General features: G+C 37.6%; 1 protein-coding gene across 9 annotated transcripts in view; it reads left to right on the top strand.

The window, feature by feature from the left end:
- LAMA2 (laminin subunit alpha 2) overlaps nt 1–17,338 on the top strand; it is a 401,748-nt gene that overhangs the window by 383,973 nt on the left and 437 nt on the right. For 7 of the 9 annotated variants that reach the window (XM_072036025.1, XM_072036022.1, XM_072036019.1 and 4 more), the window contains 9 exons: nt 832–1,008; nt 1,821–2,037; nt 4,838–4,897; nt 7,209–7,321; nt 8,905–9,094; nt 11,574–11,729; nt 14,604–14,757; nt 15,123–15,253; nt 15,768–15,990. In XM_072036025.1, coding sequence (XP_071892126.1) covers nt 832–1,008; nt 1,821–2,037; nt 4,838–4,897; nt 7,209–7,321; nt 8,905–9,094; nt 11,574–11,729; nt 14,604–14,757; nt 15,123–15,253; nt 15,768–15,990 — 1,421 coding nt within the window. The remainder of the gene's footprint in view (nt 1–831; nt 1,009–1,820; nt 2,038–4,837; nt 4,898–7,208; nt 7,322–8,904; nt 9,095–11,573; nt 11,730–14,603; nt 14,758–15,122; nt 15,254–15,767; nt 15,991–17,338) is intronic. The other 2 variants (XM_072036020.1, XM_072036021.1) reach the window with 1 other exon arrangement.

Raw genomic sequence — 17,338 nt, 5'->3', positions numbered from 1 at the left:
GTCAGGAAAGAGCACTCAGCTGTGCTCTCACATTTGATTCTGGCCTTTACTAGAGCAATATTTGCCGTCACCATATTTATACCTTTCCTGTTTGCTCTTTTATTGAGTTCTTGGATTGGCTTGATCAGCCAGTGTGGCTGTGCTTCTGTGGTAGGCCCTTAACAGTGTCTTCTATGGGAGAACTTTGTATCTTTTAACCTTTTAACTTGTAACATAGGTGTTACCCATGAGACTGAATTATAGCACATCCATCAGAGTATAAGAACAATTCTTCTGCTCTGCCATCTCTGCCAGGAAAAACAAAACAAAACAAAACAAAAACACATCACTAGATCTTTTAAAAAGTGTACAGTATCTGCAGTTGATTCCTGCAGTCAGAGCAGTCCACAGCATTGATTGCTTGTCCACCTGCAAGAAGATAACTGGTACAAACTAGGAAATTGCCAAAAAAAATGCGACCCCATGCTGTTCCTATCCTGCTGAGGACTATATTTATAATGGAGTACAGCAGACTTGGCTCCCACCATGTCAGTGCTACACTACAAACCACTTCTTCCTGTTCAACCAAAGACTGATATTATTGCCTCTCCACAGCACAATTTTGCTGAGATCTGTTACAGAACCACCAAGGAAGCTCAGCAGTAGCTGAAAACCTTCCAGGGGTTAACACTCATTTAATGTGAGCAGCTAATTACATAATATTACATAATTACATAACACTCAGTGTTATAGCTGGCACAGGAGTAAATGGGGCCTGCAAAATGGTGGTTTTAATACATGCAATAGCTGGAGTAAAATATCTATTTTTTTGCTTTTAAATGTTTTTCACAGGATGTTTACTGTTCAAGTAGATGAAGACAAAGGCCAGACTCAGAGATTGCCAACAGACCAGCCCATCTCTGTTAGGAAGCTCTTTGTGGGGGGCATTTCTTCTCAGTTTCAGATTGCACCTCTTAGAAACATACCAGCATTTGAGGGCTGCATATGGAATCTCGTCATCAATGCCGCGTAAGTCTCACAAGTGACAATAAATGTCTGATTAAAAAGGTCTGGTTAACTACCTTGGCTATCAAAAGAAACTTCATTTTTGCAATGAATCATAATAACAGCAAGCCCTAAAACATATTCTGTTTTCTTAATATGACCTTGCTTTCTTGTCTGCAACATGCACTCCATAGGATATGCAATTAATTAGGTGTTTTGCAGACAAGACAACATCTGCTTATTTAACCATTAAATAGACCAGAGAAATCATCAGAAACACTGTAGTAAGGCTTTCCTCAGTGATAGGTATTTATGGCATACTATTTTAAGTAACACTGATCTCCAAGATTAACCAAATTCTGAGAACCACTGTGGAAATTAATTTGCTTTGTGGGAAGTGCCTTCCATGGTAATTTGGAAGGAACATTTAAATAGAAATAAAAGGTACAATGAATAAAGTAAAATCACTATAGAAAATCTTCACATAAATCTTTCTTTCACATTTCTTTCAAGAACTTAAATTAGGATTTCATCACCCCACACTCCATCAATGTACAGCAGAGAGAGAAGGACAGATCCACAATGTGATTTAGCCTACCTAGACAAGCAAAGCTTGCCAATGAGGGTGCCTGTCTCTCTACACTGATTGTAGGAAGGAAAGCCAACTGCGACTATCACTTCTAATTTAAGTGTCTCACTTCAGTACCTAAAACAGATGGGATAAATCCTGGCTGTTGTGTCCTGTGAAGTGAAACTACATAGCTGTTTTGTAAAAAATGAGTGGTAAAGAAGCAGAAAAACTAATGACAAACCTTGATTTCTTTGTGTGTTCTCAGGCCCTTGGACTTTGCTCAACACGTGTCTTTTGAAAATGCAGATATTGGCCAATGTCCATCTCTAGAACCAGAGGCTAGGCCACCTGAGGATGAAGACAAACCAATCCACTCAACAGTCCTGATCCAACCTGAGACAGATGGGGAGAAAGAAAAACCAGGAACGCCTCCTGATAAAGCCTCCCCACCCCCTCCAACACCATCTCTAGCTTCAGCACTTGTAAGTACAGATCACTTCACTCAGGGAAAGCTTGAAAGTTTCTCTTACAAGGCAAAAATTAAAAACTAGCCATCAAGAATAATTAAGTATTCTTTTTTTTTTTCACAAAAGTAGCAACAATTCAGCATGATATTGTAAAGAGAACACTTTGTTGCAGATCAGTAAAACCTGTGGATAATGGAAAACTGGTTGATTGCACTTGCTTGGATTACCACAACATTATTTTAAAGAATGATGTAGCAGTAGAATTCCCTTTGGCTTGCATGCTTATCCCTAAACCCTCATACTTAAGGATGTAAGCCTACCAATACCTGGTCAGGGTTAGAAAGGAAATTTTCCTGTAGGAAATCCACATCATTACAATATTTCTTGTGCTGTTCTTTGAAGTACATGCTAACAGCTAAGTCAGTGACAGGATAAAGAAACAGGTAGACCAGAGGTGTTTGATATGACAATTCCTCTATTGCTATTTCATAAATTTTGTCAGGAAACTTAATAACCAGAACCCCAGTCAGTGCTGAACTGAGCTCAATGGTAATTGCCGGAAATCTGAAAATGCTAGACAGCAGCAAGCAGTCATATACAATGACATTTAAGAAGGAACTTCTGTCACACATGTAGCAGTTTTACAAGTTGATGCAGCATGTTACTGCCCAGAAAAGATATAAGCTTGGATATCTAAATATTAAACTGGATAATATATCCACAGGAGTATACTCTTCGGAGAAAATTCCTCTGCATTTTGTTACATCTGTATACAAACCATCACTTCATACACTATGTAGTTCAGTATGGATGAGATTTCCAAATAGCATGAAAGGACGCACATTTCATGGTTAGAAGCTTATTTACAGATCCATAATTTACAGTACTATGAGACTGTTTTGACAAGCTGACAAATTCAACATTTAATTTCAATTTTTATTTATATCAGATACATCAGAGTCAGTGAATTGGACAGTTTCTTCCAGAGTGGCTTCCCAAGATCTTTTAACCATTTGGGGATGAGCTTCCACACTGGATGAAAAGTCAGGATTAAGCAGGGATGTTATCTAGTCTCTCAGCTAGGGAGAAAAGAATATGAATTCACTTCATCAGTCATTCCTTGTTACCTGACTCGTTTTCAGAATTAGTATCTGGTTTTCCTTGAAAATAGGCAGGATGTCTAGCAATGTTTTCCTATGATCATAATGGTACAAAAATTAGGACAAAAATCTCTGATCATTAATTTATTAATTTATATTGGAGATTCATGGCCACCTTCACTGGCCAGATGTGGAAGAACGACTTTTCAGGCACTACTGAAGTCTCCAAAGCCCATACAACCATTTGCGTACCTGGAAATGGGAACTAAAGGTTCAAGATAGGCAAGATCCATCTTAGTTATTATGTAGCTCTTAGCCCCAGAATTGTATGTGTTGGACATTCATGTTCTAGGGCAGCATTTTTGATTAATTCCCACAAGGTGGAGTAGTTGTAAGTTTCTGTTTGGAGTTCAAAGTAAGCAAATATGCAGCATAGTAAGGCTACCATACCATAAAGAACCATGCAACAAGGTAAAAAGGGTTAGCCGCTCTTAATGATCACTGTTATGAAAGAGCACAGGCAAACTAGCAGATATTGCCCCTTGAACAAGCATTATTAAAAAAAAAAAAAAAAAAAAAAAAGAACCTGTGATCCCTGCGATCACAGAATCATAGAACAACTTGGGTTGGAAGAGTCCTTAACGATTATCTAGTTCCAACCCTGCTGCCCTGGGCAGGGATACCACCCACTAGATCAGGTTGCCCAGGGGTATCACTTATAACACTTACCTAGTATCTAGTTCAGGGAACTGCTGTAGGGTGACTGGCATCCCGGCACTGTTCTCTGCAGGGATCCTCATGTTTTGTGTATTCAGGGGATGTCTATCCCTCCCTGTGAGTTATCAATCTCCTTCCTGCACTCTAGAGGTACAAGTAGAAATATTTGCTGGGGAACACTTAACTCTGAGCAACATTCCCATCTCTCCCACTTCCCAAGCAGAATGTTGAACACAGACACCTCTCTAACTCAGTAATTTACAACCAAACAGATGAACCAGGCAGTGTAAAAAGAAGCAAGGAAGAATAAGAAAGGCAAGGCAGAAAACAAGAAGAATATTGTCTATTTATTAATACCAGAAACTAGTTCCATTAAAACTAGGCTAGTTTTATATAACTTATTGAGAGCTGTGATAACTTGAAACAGGTGTTCAAAATAAAAATCTAAATAAAATACCATTATTCCACTTTCTTGTTCAGAAAAATGAAACAGTTTTAGTATTCTAAAGACCATTTTTGTTTTGTTTTGTTTTTTAAATAAGGCAAGCTTGTGGACCATTTTTATATTTATCTAAGTTCTCCAGTGTATTTTTCTGAGGCATGTTGCAACAAAATAATTAACTGTTGTTTAATAATGAGATAATGACAGTTATGCAGAATCCCATTGAACAAAGATTGTATACAGAAAATATATAGCAAAAAGTCATTTCTATGTAAGAAGCTTAAATAAGATATCTGTTTTATTTAAGTCCTTTTAGGAGCTCTTTTAGATCTCCACTATGCATCTCCATGGAGAGGGGGAGGGGGAGTTTAATTCCAAACGGAAAAAAAAAAATCCTCTAATAGAGGCAAGACAAGACCTAGAAGTACAACAGTTGGGAAATGCACTGGCTACCAGTCTGCTGCTGCTGCTTGCTATGAGTGCCAAAATGTTTCTCAACTGAGACCAGTGCTTGGGTAACTGCTGCTTCTGCCTCATGTTATTCACTGCTTCTCAGGATCCGCTTGCCACTGAAATGAAGAGTGCCAGCATTACATCTGCATTTGACCCCATGACGGTATCTTCCAACATTTTTCCAAGCATTACTTCATTGCTTTACTAACACTATTTGAGGAGCTGTGGGTACCGTTTCAGTTGTGCTACCTTTTTTCCTACTTCCTCTGTGATTGCTAATACAGCATTGTTTGTCGAGAATGTGTGACACAGTCCACCAGTGGGCTTTTCTGTTCTTCATGCCCACTGTGATTCACACTTAGCTTCTTGACTTACCAGCTAAGTCCCTGACACCTGAAATAACTGAAGTAAAGTTCAGCTGAAGAGCTCAGTCTTGAGGCTCTCAGGTAATATGGAAGATTATTAAACAGATGCATTTAAATGTAATACACCTTAAAGCCATTACACAAAAAAAAAAAAAAAAAAAAAAAAAAAAGCCAGGATATTTTAATATAGGTGTCTTATGAAGGCTGTTAAGCTGGCTGTCCTTAGCTGAAGTGAAATCAGAAATAGGTTTATGAATAAAACCTGGACATTTTTAAGCATGCCCTATGGATGTTTTTTATTGACATTTCTTCATCAACCTAAGGAATGCTGCCTTTTATTGATCAGTATTTATCCATAATTAATCAGTGTATGCTTGCTATGATTCCAACCATTGTGGATGTGTCTGGCACGTTCCCCCACATCTTGCATTTTCTTACAGTCCTCCAGCTGGGATGCAGAAAAACTGCAGTGTTCTCTGGGATGTAGCTGCAGTGTCAGAGCCAGACCTTTCTCTAATATAAGCCAATCTAGCAGGCAATTTAATGTCAGAATGTGTCCTCTAACTATGCAATATGCTACAGGAAAATAGGTGCTAGTTAATTTTTCAGTTCTTTCCTGTCATTCCAGCACCAGTAGTTAGTCCAGATCTCAAAATTTTAGCAAGTCTGACTGTTACAGAATATATATAGTGTATATATAATATATGTAGTATAATATATAGAGAGAATTATTACTAACATAGTTGTGCAGCTGCATGATAAACTTGTAAATATTAAATCAATTAGATAACTAAAAACTTCACCCAGCATTAAGAGAATAAGGTTTATTTTTCTATTTGATGATCACTGGAAGACTGTTATCACACATTCATAACTTTGTTTGGTCCCGTTGAATTTTCATTGTTTTTTCCTTCATTGCACATTGACGTGTACTTGTCATAATGCCTGGTGTTCTGCTCTGTCATGTTCCATACAGAGCGTTATTGGGGAAAATTCAATTTAGAAGTTCTCTTCATTGTTGTGAGGGTCTTTGCGACGTGTGAAAGCAAAAAATCTAACGCTACTGAAAACCTGAGTGAGAGGGAGAAAGAAAATTCCTCTTTGTATTTAAAATCTTAGTGGCTGATGCGTCATTCATGACATTTTCAAAATGTTTCACAGAAAGAGCTCTTTGTCTGCAAAGCAACTCACCTTGTGTTTTGCAGGTCCCTGCTGAGTCAGGGCTCAAATAACAGATTGTCACCAACCCAAAATGATATCAGCTACAGTGCTTAAAAACAGAGCTTGCAGCTATGAAACTTTTGTTTTGTTTTGTTTTCCCTGTAGTATTGTTGTCCTAGTAGTGTTGTGTTAGATCCTCTGAGCAGTTTCTTCACAATACTCTCAGTGGGAGGCAAAAGCTAGACCTGAGTAGGAGCTGGTAATTACCATAGTGTCTCCAGGCACCCACATACAAGAGCTTTTCAGCTAGAGATTGGAAGACCTGGTCAAATTAAAAAGGAAAAAAAAAAAAAAAAAAAAAAAAGGAAGATATTTTACCTGTCATTGTTGCATCACTCTAAGTTTAATAAAAGTGAAGCAGACAGGGAGGGGCTTCTTCATTTACGCCCTGGGTAAAGTGTCTGCCAGTAAAATGAAGACTCACTGAGAGGTGCAAGGTCTGAAACTATTTTTATCTCATTTTTAAGTTGACTAGTTTTCAAGTCAACAGCATAGTATCCCCTTCAAGTTTAAGTCTTGCTTCATTCCTGTAAGAGGGCATCCTACAGTGTAAAACTCAGTTATGTGAGCACGGAGTACACTGAGCTGCCTAGAAATCACTTAAGAATCTTGTAAACGTCCACTGATGGCATGAAAGCAGCAATGTTCGTATAATACTTGTATTTGTTTTTACAACCAGCTTAATGAGCTCTGCTTTTAAAGCAAGTTCCTGTCATGCTGCTTTATAACTTCAGCTTGTGGGATGAGACATCAGCATGCCAGAAAACTGCAGGGCCAGTGTCTAGACTAGGAGAAATAGTCTGATTCCCGAACAGCTGGAGGACTTCCAGCAGGTGCACAGCTGAGATACAAAATATGAAATTTTTATGAGCACTGTATGTTTTGCAGGATTCCTGTGCTGCTGACACAGAACCAGCCATTTTGGAAGGTGGGAAGCAATTTGGTCTTTCAAGGAACAGCCACATTGCCGTTGCGTTTGATGACACCAAAGTGAAAAACAGGTACATTGTTTATTTCGGTAATGAGCTTTCATGGGATAATACCAAAATAAAATTCAAAAGCTTCTCCAACAGTTATGGACATAATCTGAAAAAGCTCATGTCCTGTGGCTAATTCATTTCATTACACTAACATAAATAATGTTAAAGCATGGAATCTAGGCAATGAAATGTCCATCCAAGTAACCCTCTCAAAAACAGGTTACCTCTTTTTTTTTGGTAAAGGTTTGGGCACATGCAAAACCTAACAAACCTAGACTGACTTAAAGAAAAACAAACAGAAGAGTGTAATTTGGTCACCCAAAAGAGTTCATAGGTTGCTTTTTGCAAGGAAGTTTCTAGGTTCAGTAACTTGACAATTTATGGTAATAAGCCAACCTTCTTTTTTCCTCTCCTGCAGTAGTTAAGATTGGGCATGCACAGTAAACATGTGAAATGACGTTGCCCTCTCGAAATATAATTATAAATACATATCCATACTGACATGCAAAGGAATTCCCAGACTTCCTTCTAAGAATACAGATGTTTTCAATGCCATACTAATTTACAGGTCCATCAGCTTCACGCTCAGTTGTTACCTACACAGATGCTGTACTGTGTATTTTCATTTATGCTAATTTTAGAAAACTAGGAAAACTATTAAAAGAAAAATATAATCCTATGGTCCTTGCATGTGCTCTTTTCAAATAAGAATCCAGGTCTGTCTGCTTTCATGCAATGATTTTTCATGTTATATAATCTACTGCTTTCAGGTACTGACTCTGCAGCTCAGCTAGGGCTAGGCTAGCGATCTGCTGCCAGTACAACCTTTGCATTCGGATAATCTAAATAATTTCCCAGGGTCCATTTCCAAGGTTCTTTGATGTAAAAAGGAAAGATTCACAAAAGCAATAAATGCATCCTGCGTGAGGTGGGGCCTCACCCTCAGTGTCAGCTGTCCTACCTGTGTCAGTGCAGGTATGGGGCTGGTAGCTTCAGAAGGGGAGGTAGGGGAGGTTTTCAGCATTACCAATCAGTCAGAGATGTCAGTGGTTTTCACAAGAGAGCAGACTTCCTCAGACACACCCCCATATTTTGCTGGGATAAATCAAAATTAGCATTTAATATTCCAACTGTAAATGCTTCCCTCTGCATCTTTAAAAGTTTGGTAACCTGTTTTCAGGCAATGCAACTCACTAGAAACTAAACATTTGCTGACTGTCACTACAGCTGTCTCTTACTTGTGAGCATTGTGTGTGTGTGTGTGTGACACCTCTGGAATTTTACAAATGTTGGGATTTTCTAGCAACAACAGCTGCAGCTGAGAATTGTATCTCCAAATTCTGTGACAAAGTTACAGTAAATACTGTATTTCCACAGTAACAGGACATTCACATGTCAGGGATCAGATGTGTGTGAAAAGCAATGCACACACGACTAAATTATTTTTCTTAACTCTGATGGGCAAGTAAAATAGTTCACTAACTGTAAAGTTTTGTTCGAGGAATGCAAAAAGGTAAAGTGGGTAATTTTATCTACTGATAATTTGTCTACTTTGAATATCTTTTTTTTTTTTGCATCCATTTTCTTGCTTGTTTGATTTTCAGACTCACAATTGAATTTGAAATCCGGACAATGGCTGACTCTGGCTTGCTGTTTTATATGGCCCGCATCAACCATGCTGATTTTGCTACTGTTCAGATAAAGAATGGACTGCCTTACTTCAGCTATGATCTGGGGAGTGGAGACACCAACACAATGATTTCCAGCAAAATAAATGATGGCCAGTGGCACAAGGTATAATAGTCTCTAATGCTAAATTACTCTCTGTAATGCTAAGAGAGAGCTTTGTTTTGCCTTAGGATATTTGCAAAAATATAGTTTGTACAAGCTAACCTTTCAAATAGACATTTTTGTAGTCTGCAAAATTTGTGCTTTGAGGTGCAATGTTAAGTACACAGTATATACGTGTATTCTAACAAAGAAGTTATTGTTGAACTTTGAATTTTCTCCTTCAAGAAGCATGTATTTCTGGACATATTTAGAATATGTCCAAGTATGGTAAGGAATTGCAAAAAATGTTCCTTCTTGCCTAATAGGACTCTAGTGAGTATCATCTTGTAGCATTTGAATACATCTTTAAAGCCATTTGTTTATATGTTAATAATGTCACTGTTCAGCCATAATGCTAAGAACAATGGAAAGAAATTAACATTTAAGTAATTTTTCCTGCATTATTAATTCAATTCATTAGGGATTAAATATGATGCTAATGGATGTTTTTATCTTATGTGACTTCATGAGAGGAAGCATTTTTCAATATATGCAATGCCTGTGGCTTTTGGATGGTAAGGGAAGGACCAATATCACAACCATGATGTTCAATACGTACTGGGCCAAGAACAACAAACACATTGTATATCCATTAGGTGAAATAAAAGCTTGAAGGCACCAATAATGAAAAAGAAAAACACGTAACTGAGTATTCAAGGTATATGCTATAAGAGACATTACATTTTGGATAGATATTTGGATAGTCACCATTCACATCTCTGTCACCAAACAAGAATAAATCTAATTGCATTTTCCTTTATGCTCTTAACACTCCCTCTTGTTAGTCATCCTTGGTCTCTCTCTGCTTCATTTCCAGCTGTTCCACAGGAATTTTATTTTCACTCCTTTATTATTATTATTATTATCCAGGAATATTCTGATGCTACCAATTGTTCTAAATGCAAAGTGGTTGATAATGGGGAAAAATAAAGCTGTAGTCATTATTTTATCTGTTTTACTTAATGTCCGGGAACAGTAAACTAGTGTGCCTTTACAACAGACATAATAAATACAGAACAAAGATGTGTTTTACTCTTTTAGCTCTGTTTTCTCTATATTCTAACTAGAACATTTAGTTTTCAGTGTAAGGTTATGCTCTTTGAGCATGCAACTTGGCACCGTGTGAGAGATGGACCCTTGTAGATCCCATTTTTACAGGAAAGAATGGAGACAAAACCTAAATTCACAGCTCCTAAAGAGCAAAAGAAAATCCATTTTGGCATGGGTGGAAGGAAGGCAACCTCTTTAATAAAAGACCACACTTTTTGTTTCTGAGAAAGCAGGAGCTTTCCTTAAAATAAGCCTTTTTATGAGAACCATTTCTCCACTTGAAATGGTTTAGGTTGAAATGTTTTCTTCAGGCCTAGAGAAGCAATGACACTGATAAAATCCTCCTTCCAGGCTACTCAATCCTCCTTATTGTGCTACTTCATGCTGTTGCTATCTCTTTAAGAGAACTTAAAGAGATAAGACTGTAAGACTGTCCATTCCCATTTTCTTTCTCACTCACCAAATCCTCCTTCTGCTCAGTGTGTAACTATCCATCTCAGATTCACAGTTGTCTAGAAACACCAGGTTCGGTCCCTTGCCACCTGGGCAGCCCTTGTTAGTATTCACTTATTCCTCTTGCATGATAGATGTGTTGCTACATTGAAGTAGGAACAACCACATTAAAGAAAAGCCAAAGAAAAATAGTTTGTTTCTGCTCCTCCACTGAGCAAAGTTCTGTTCTGTTTAGCAAACTGCTGTGATAATGTGTGCTACATTTTACCTTTTATCCCTTTATTATACAGATACATTATTATACTGATTCGTAGAGACCTCAATACAGTCTTTGGACAGAAATTGGCCTACATTTGTTAGGATAGATTTTCATCAACTGTGCAGCAATTGCACTTCTTCCATGTGATTCACAGTCCATTTGTCTGAACAGAAGCCTTACAAACATAGCTGGTATTACATTTACCCTAACCTGAACTATAATCTGAGGCACATCCAAACTAGTGGAATAGTAAACTCAATAATGTCCGCATATGTTCTGTAATAAAGCTTTGCAACAGGTGACACTAACATTCAGCATGTACTATTACTAGTACTTAGCATTGCTATCTGATTCTAGGAAAAAGAATATTTCAGTGTGCCTATGATAGTAATAATTTCTCTTTCAAAAGGAACCCCATGTCCTTTCAATAGTTCTGATAAGTAATAGTCACGATGCCTTCTGACCCAAACCTAATTAAAAGGCAGACACATGTTTGCACAAAACTCTGCACAGGAACTCTGTTCTATAGACACTATCCATAACTGTTAGCCAAGTACTTCTGATTACCACTGCTTTCTCACTTATTGTTATAAATTTTAGACTGTAAGGCTTGTTACAATATGTAAAACACTCTTTCCAGGAAACCATTTGTAATTGTATTACATTTGCATTTTCTTTTAGATAAAAGTCATTCGAACCAAGCAAGAAGGAAACCTCATAGTAGATGGCGTTTCAAACAGTACTGTGAGCCCCAAAAAAGCTGATATATTGGATGTTGTAGGGATGCTGTATGTTGGAGGATTACCCATTAACTACACAACTAGAAGAATTGGTCCGGTAAGCACATTTAAATAAGTTATTATACACTCCTTAAGTATGTCTCGATTGGTACTGGTATCTTCCAAGTTTTGTTTTGCTTTTTCCCTAGACTGCTCTTGAGTATTAATAAATATTTGATAAAATGGATTTTTGATAAATGGTATCAAAAGTATACTGAAGGTATACTAACTTAGTTATAAGTATACTATAAGTATACTATATAGTTATAAGGTATACTAACTCCTTCCAGTGGGAGGATCTGACTCAGAACCCAGTTAATGTAAAGAACTAGGAATAGCAAACAGCTATTGTTACGGAAAAGTAGAAATATCCATATACTTGCATTCACTTGTATCACTACACAGCCAGAGCATAAGTTCCTGAATATCACTTGCCTTTTCTCTTGGCTGTAATCCATCTTGCAGTGAGAGCTAATAAACAGAGAAAACATCTCTTAAGAGAAGCAGTAGAAGCCAAAACTACCCCTAAGTACTCAGTAGTACTGCTGCTTACTGTAGTAATTGGGTTTGAGTTGTTATTGCTAGCTTAGAAGAGAATGTATTTGGAGTAAGACCATGAAAAATCTGCTGTCCTCAAATGTGCATATTTATCACTGGTTCAGCCTAAATGTCCAGTTTTCATGCTGACGTGAAAGATGTCTTGGCAAACAGAGGTTAATATCATTTTGGCCTGGAAACTCTAGGATTAAATAGGAACACTGTATTCCCCCACCCAGACCATATGGATTTATCTAACCAGATCTGAGGCACTGAAAAACAAAAGCATACATAGCTACCCAAAAATATAATTCCTAATGCTATCAAATTATGTTATTTGAAATACAACTGCAATTTACATATACTAATCTGAGGAGAAAGGTAACGCTAAATTCTTACCTATTGCTAATGTCAGAAGTAATAGAGGGAACCCAAGCAGATAAATGGCTCAGTCTGGCAATAACAGTCGTGTCAGATTCTGACAGTCTTAAGTGCTTTAGGATTTAATGAAGCTGTGACTTCAAATGTCATTCACAGAAGGTAAAAATCAGTGCTTGCCTTTCAATCATTCCCAGTAAAGTACATCTCATGATGTATTAATAGAATATTGTGTTGTAGGTTTCATGTAAAGACTGAAGCAAAGTTGAAAGCATGTATTATCTTAGTTCAGGCTTTCTGCTAAACAGATGTCAACCTCTTTAGACACTAGTCTAGTATGTAGTGGTAGGTGGGCTGGCTTCCTATCAGAAGACTGATACCTACTTGTTTGACATCAACAGATGTCACATTTTAAGCATGCAAAACTCTACTTTCGGCAAAAGAATTTATATAGCCTGTTAGCATGCTAAAGTATAACCGAGTTTGCTTTTCTATTGGGAAACTAAAATTTTGAAGTTAGAGAATGTTATCAAGTTGTCTACAAATCTTGCATTTCTATGATTGAATTTCACAGTGAAGATGGTAAGAATTGTTTTCTGGTATGGGTTTTTTCTGGAAACATGATGTTGATTTGGAGACAATTTTCACTTAGAAAAAGGTCTCTGAAAAATCTGACAGAAAAGCAATACATAAAGATATATAAAGAATATACTCAGCTTGGAGCTGAATATATTCACTGATATTTCTAAAGTTTCCATGAAAACTTTGTACAGGTTTTTTTAGTAGTAATAAGATATATATATATCACACTACATGCAGCTTTGATTTAGAAGGAAAGGGATGTTTTTTTAAGAGGTGGTTTTAGAAAGCCTTTCAAATTGCTAGTCAGGATATTATTAGAGAAAGTAGTGTACAGAATCAAGACTTCCATCTGCAGATGTTTCTTTCTTCTTTCTATATTTGTACATATTTTTTCACAGTATTGTATAAACTGATTTTTATTTTGCTCTGTTGTGTTGCATTGCTTATGAATATGTCTTCTTTTTCTTCCTTAAAGTGCATATTTATAATTTTCCTCTCTCCCATTGTTATCATGGATAAACTTTCCTGACACTAAGTTAGGCTGCTATATAAAGCTGAGAACCAAAAAGCAGCATCTGCATACCTTGGGAAGGAGAGCTCTAGGGTAGTTCATAGAGGGGAAGATGCCAATGGCTTCCAGAGGTCCCACTGGGATGGGACCTGGGCAGCCCCTCATTCCTGACCCCTAAGCAGGATCTCACTCATATCATCAGCTTCAGCATGCCCACGCCACCCACCCATGGTCACAAAAAAGTGTTCTTTGTGCAGAAGCCAAGCTGGTGATGCAGTTTGCTACCCAGCACTGGAACACCCATGCACCTGAGCACATCCCCTTCCTCCACCCAGCTCTCTGGCCACTGGTGTGGCCACTGTCAGAATGGTTGCTGGCCCTATAGAAGATTATATGAGAAAATATGTATGGCCAACAACTTATATGTTGGGGTGCAGTTCATTTCAGTAAGTGCCTAAATCCATTAGCTCAGTCTTACCATGTAGACCCACAGTAAAGTGATTAAAAGGAGAAAAAAAGCCCTCATAAAATTACCAGCAGCCTAGAGAACTATATCCAGTATCTTTGTCTACTTGCAAACCCCATAACCTAGTAATTAAAAAGGTAAAGTATAGGCCATTAAATTCCTGCATTGCTGATGTAATTTGCTATGTTTCATTATGCAGTGTATTATTTTATGTCCCCCATTAAGCCAAATAGAGATCACATCTCTGAAAAGTAATGTAATTCCTCCTTAGCGTGATCGAGATTAGATACCAATTATAATCAGATATTAAGGATTAGCCACATAAAATTAAAGTATTATTCAGCTCCATAAAACCAGCAAAGAAAAGGTACTTTTTAGTGACAAAATGTAGGCCTTTATTCTAATCATTTCAGTTTGATTTGCAAAGTTATACATTTTGTTTGAAATATTGAATGCAGGTCACCTATAGCATTGACGGCTGCATCAGAAGTTTTAAAATGACAGAATCACCTGTTGACCTGGATAACCCAACTTCAAGCTTCAACGTTGGAAAGTGCTTTGTCACTGCCCAGAAAGGAACATACTTCGATGGAACAGGCTTTGCCAAAACAGGTAGCAAACAGCAATTTTGCTGATAGGCAAAGAACAAAGAAAGAGGAGATGTTTTCAAAAATGTCTAGTGCTACCTAACTCCTGTTGACTGGAGGCAAAGTGAGACCAGAATATGAAAATACCACTTACAGTTTTTAATTATCTTGCCTAGGGATGGAATATATGACTTTCTAGCAAGGTCTCACACAAAGTGCAGCCACCATAACTGTTTCTTACATGATTTCATATGAAATGGAGTGCGTTAATAATGCTAAGTTATACAAGGTAACTACCTTGCATTAATGGCAATGCATTGTGTGATTATTAGGAATAATGTAATTAAGTACCTTTCTTCATTTTATTACACTTTCCCTTTTCTCTCCAAGTTGGTGCATACAGAGTGGGAACAGATCTGCTAGTGGAATTTGAATTCCGCACAACACAGATGAATGGTGTGCTCCTAGGAGTAAGCAGCCAGAAGATGGATGGGCTTGGCATCGAATTAGTGGATGGAAAAGTAAGTAGAAAGCAGTTTTAACTCTTTGTAAATATTCTTTTTTAAAAGCATCTTTTCAAAGACTTTTTGAATGCAAACTGTAACACTTGACTTTCCCAAAACTGCAACATCCATACTTAAATTTGAACAGGAAATGTTTTGAGGAAAGCCTTCATCATTAATAATACTAGTTTCCTATGTGTATCTTTTATTTCAGTCTGTTAAACCAGTCGGTATTCTATTATTATAAGGAGCTGTTTAGAGAGTACATAGAAAGGGGATTCAAAAACTAAGATAAACATGAAAAATAACAAACTCTACAACAGGTTTGCACATTTCCATTCCATTTATATGAGTGACATGACGCAGACCCTCCCTGAGACTATGCAGAAGGACAGCAATTGACACAGAATGTTATTAAATCAGAGCTTTAGAGTGTGAAGTCTGAGTGTGTTGATTTTAAATACACAGACATAAAAAAAAGAACTGTGTAACTGTTTTGAGAAATACCTCACTTTGATGTCATGCTTTTCAGGTGATGTTTCATGTTGACAATGGTGCAGGCCGATTCTCTGCTATCTATGAACCTGATGCACCAAACAGATTGTGTGATGGGCAGTGGCACAAGGTTGTTGCAAACAAGATCAAACACCATTTAGAGCTGACTGTAGATGACACACAAGTGGATGGTAACAGTCCAAACAGAGCCTCGACCTCAGCAGACACTAATGACCCTGTCTTTGTTGGAGGATATCCTGGTAAGCATTTAAGGCATAAGAAATGCTTTACTTGTGCTCTAGCAATACTGCCTTGGTAATGTCATAAATGCAATTAGGACTAGTACGCTGAAATTGGTGGATAAGAATACCTAAGTTTGTATCGCTTGGCATGGATGCATGTTTCCACACCCAGAATTTCGCATTTCAGAATTAGAAGTTCTGCAGCACTACAGGATTCTCACCAGTCCCCCCTGCCCAGTCTCAAATAGAGATGCTGTCACAGAGGAGCAGGCAAACTTTCTGCCTTCTGCTGCTCACAATGCACACAGCCTCCCTGTTAAAACTTTCTCTTTTAATAACCAAAAGTAACAGTATTTGGCAACTTAAATTTACTGAAAGAAAACATACATACATGCATGCCTTGAGGAGGCAAGGCACTGTGTGTACACGAGCATGTTAAATATGAGGAATTGAGGAATGTGGACAACAGCTTGCACAGAGTTGAGAGAACACCTTTTCCTGATGAATGTTTTCACTGTAGAGTCTAGTGACCCTATAGAAACTACAAAAAAAAAAGAGAAACTAATCAAAATTTCCTACTCAGTAGTCTGGAAGTCCTTGAGATATCTTGTTTCTAGCTGTGGTAATTGAACAGGATCCATAACTGGGCTGAGCTCTTCAGCTAGCTTCATCTTTCACTATGCTGACAAAAACCAACCCTCACTTCTGTCACTGTCCATTCACAGTAGGATAGTTCCCTCCTTTGTTCACAGGTCTCCCTGCAGCCCTGATGATGTAGCAGAACCATCCAGCCAGGGTGATAACAAAGTCTTGTGGCTTTTTTTTTTCTTTCTGTTGGTTAGAAACAGAAGTGACAAGAGTGCTGAGGTGCTAACGGGCTGACTTCCCACTCCTGCCATCAGAGTGATTCCAAAGAATGTTTATCGATATGATAACGAGCACTTTATACACATAATTTATACATACATATAAAGAGTATGCAAAAAGAAAGAAAGAAAAGGAAAGGAAGAGAGTTTGAAAACTTCTTTATATGACAGCTGAAGCACATGGTTGAGGAAATGACTTTCTCAAGATACTAGGGCTAATGAATATCGCATCACTTTTGGCCTTCTTTTCCCCTCTTTTCCTCTGTTATGTTGTGGATAAATACTTTAGAAGTTGGCAGGATGAGCATGTAACTATCATACACCACTTGTAGGTAACAAACTGTCATTTGGCCATTTTGTTTCACTTACCTATTTTCCTGATTTATATAGTTTACAATGGCAGTTTAAACATCCTCAGATTCTGCCACTGTCATGCTTGGACAGGAAAAAGAAGGAAGACTGGATTGTTACTATTACATTAGGGATTTATCATATTCATT

This window comes from Anas platyrhynchos, chromosome 3, assembly GCF_047663525.1.
Source record: "Anas platyrhynchos isolate ZD024472 breed Pekin duck chromosome 3, IASCAAS_PekinDuck_T2T, whole genome shotgun sequence".
Taxonomy (NCBI): domain Eukaryota; kingdom Metazoa; phylum Chordata; class Aves; order Anseriformes; family Anatidae; genus Anas; species Anas platyrhynchos.
This window is presented reverse-complemented; position numbering and strand designations above follow the sequence as displayed.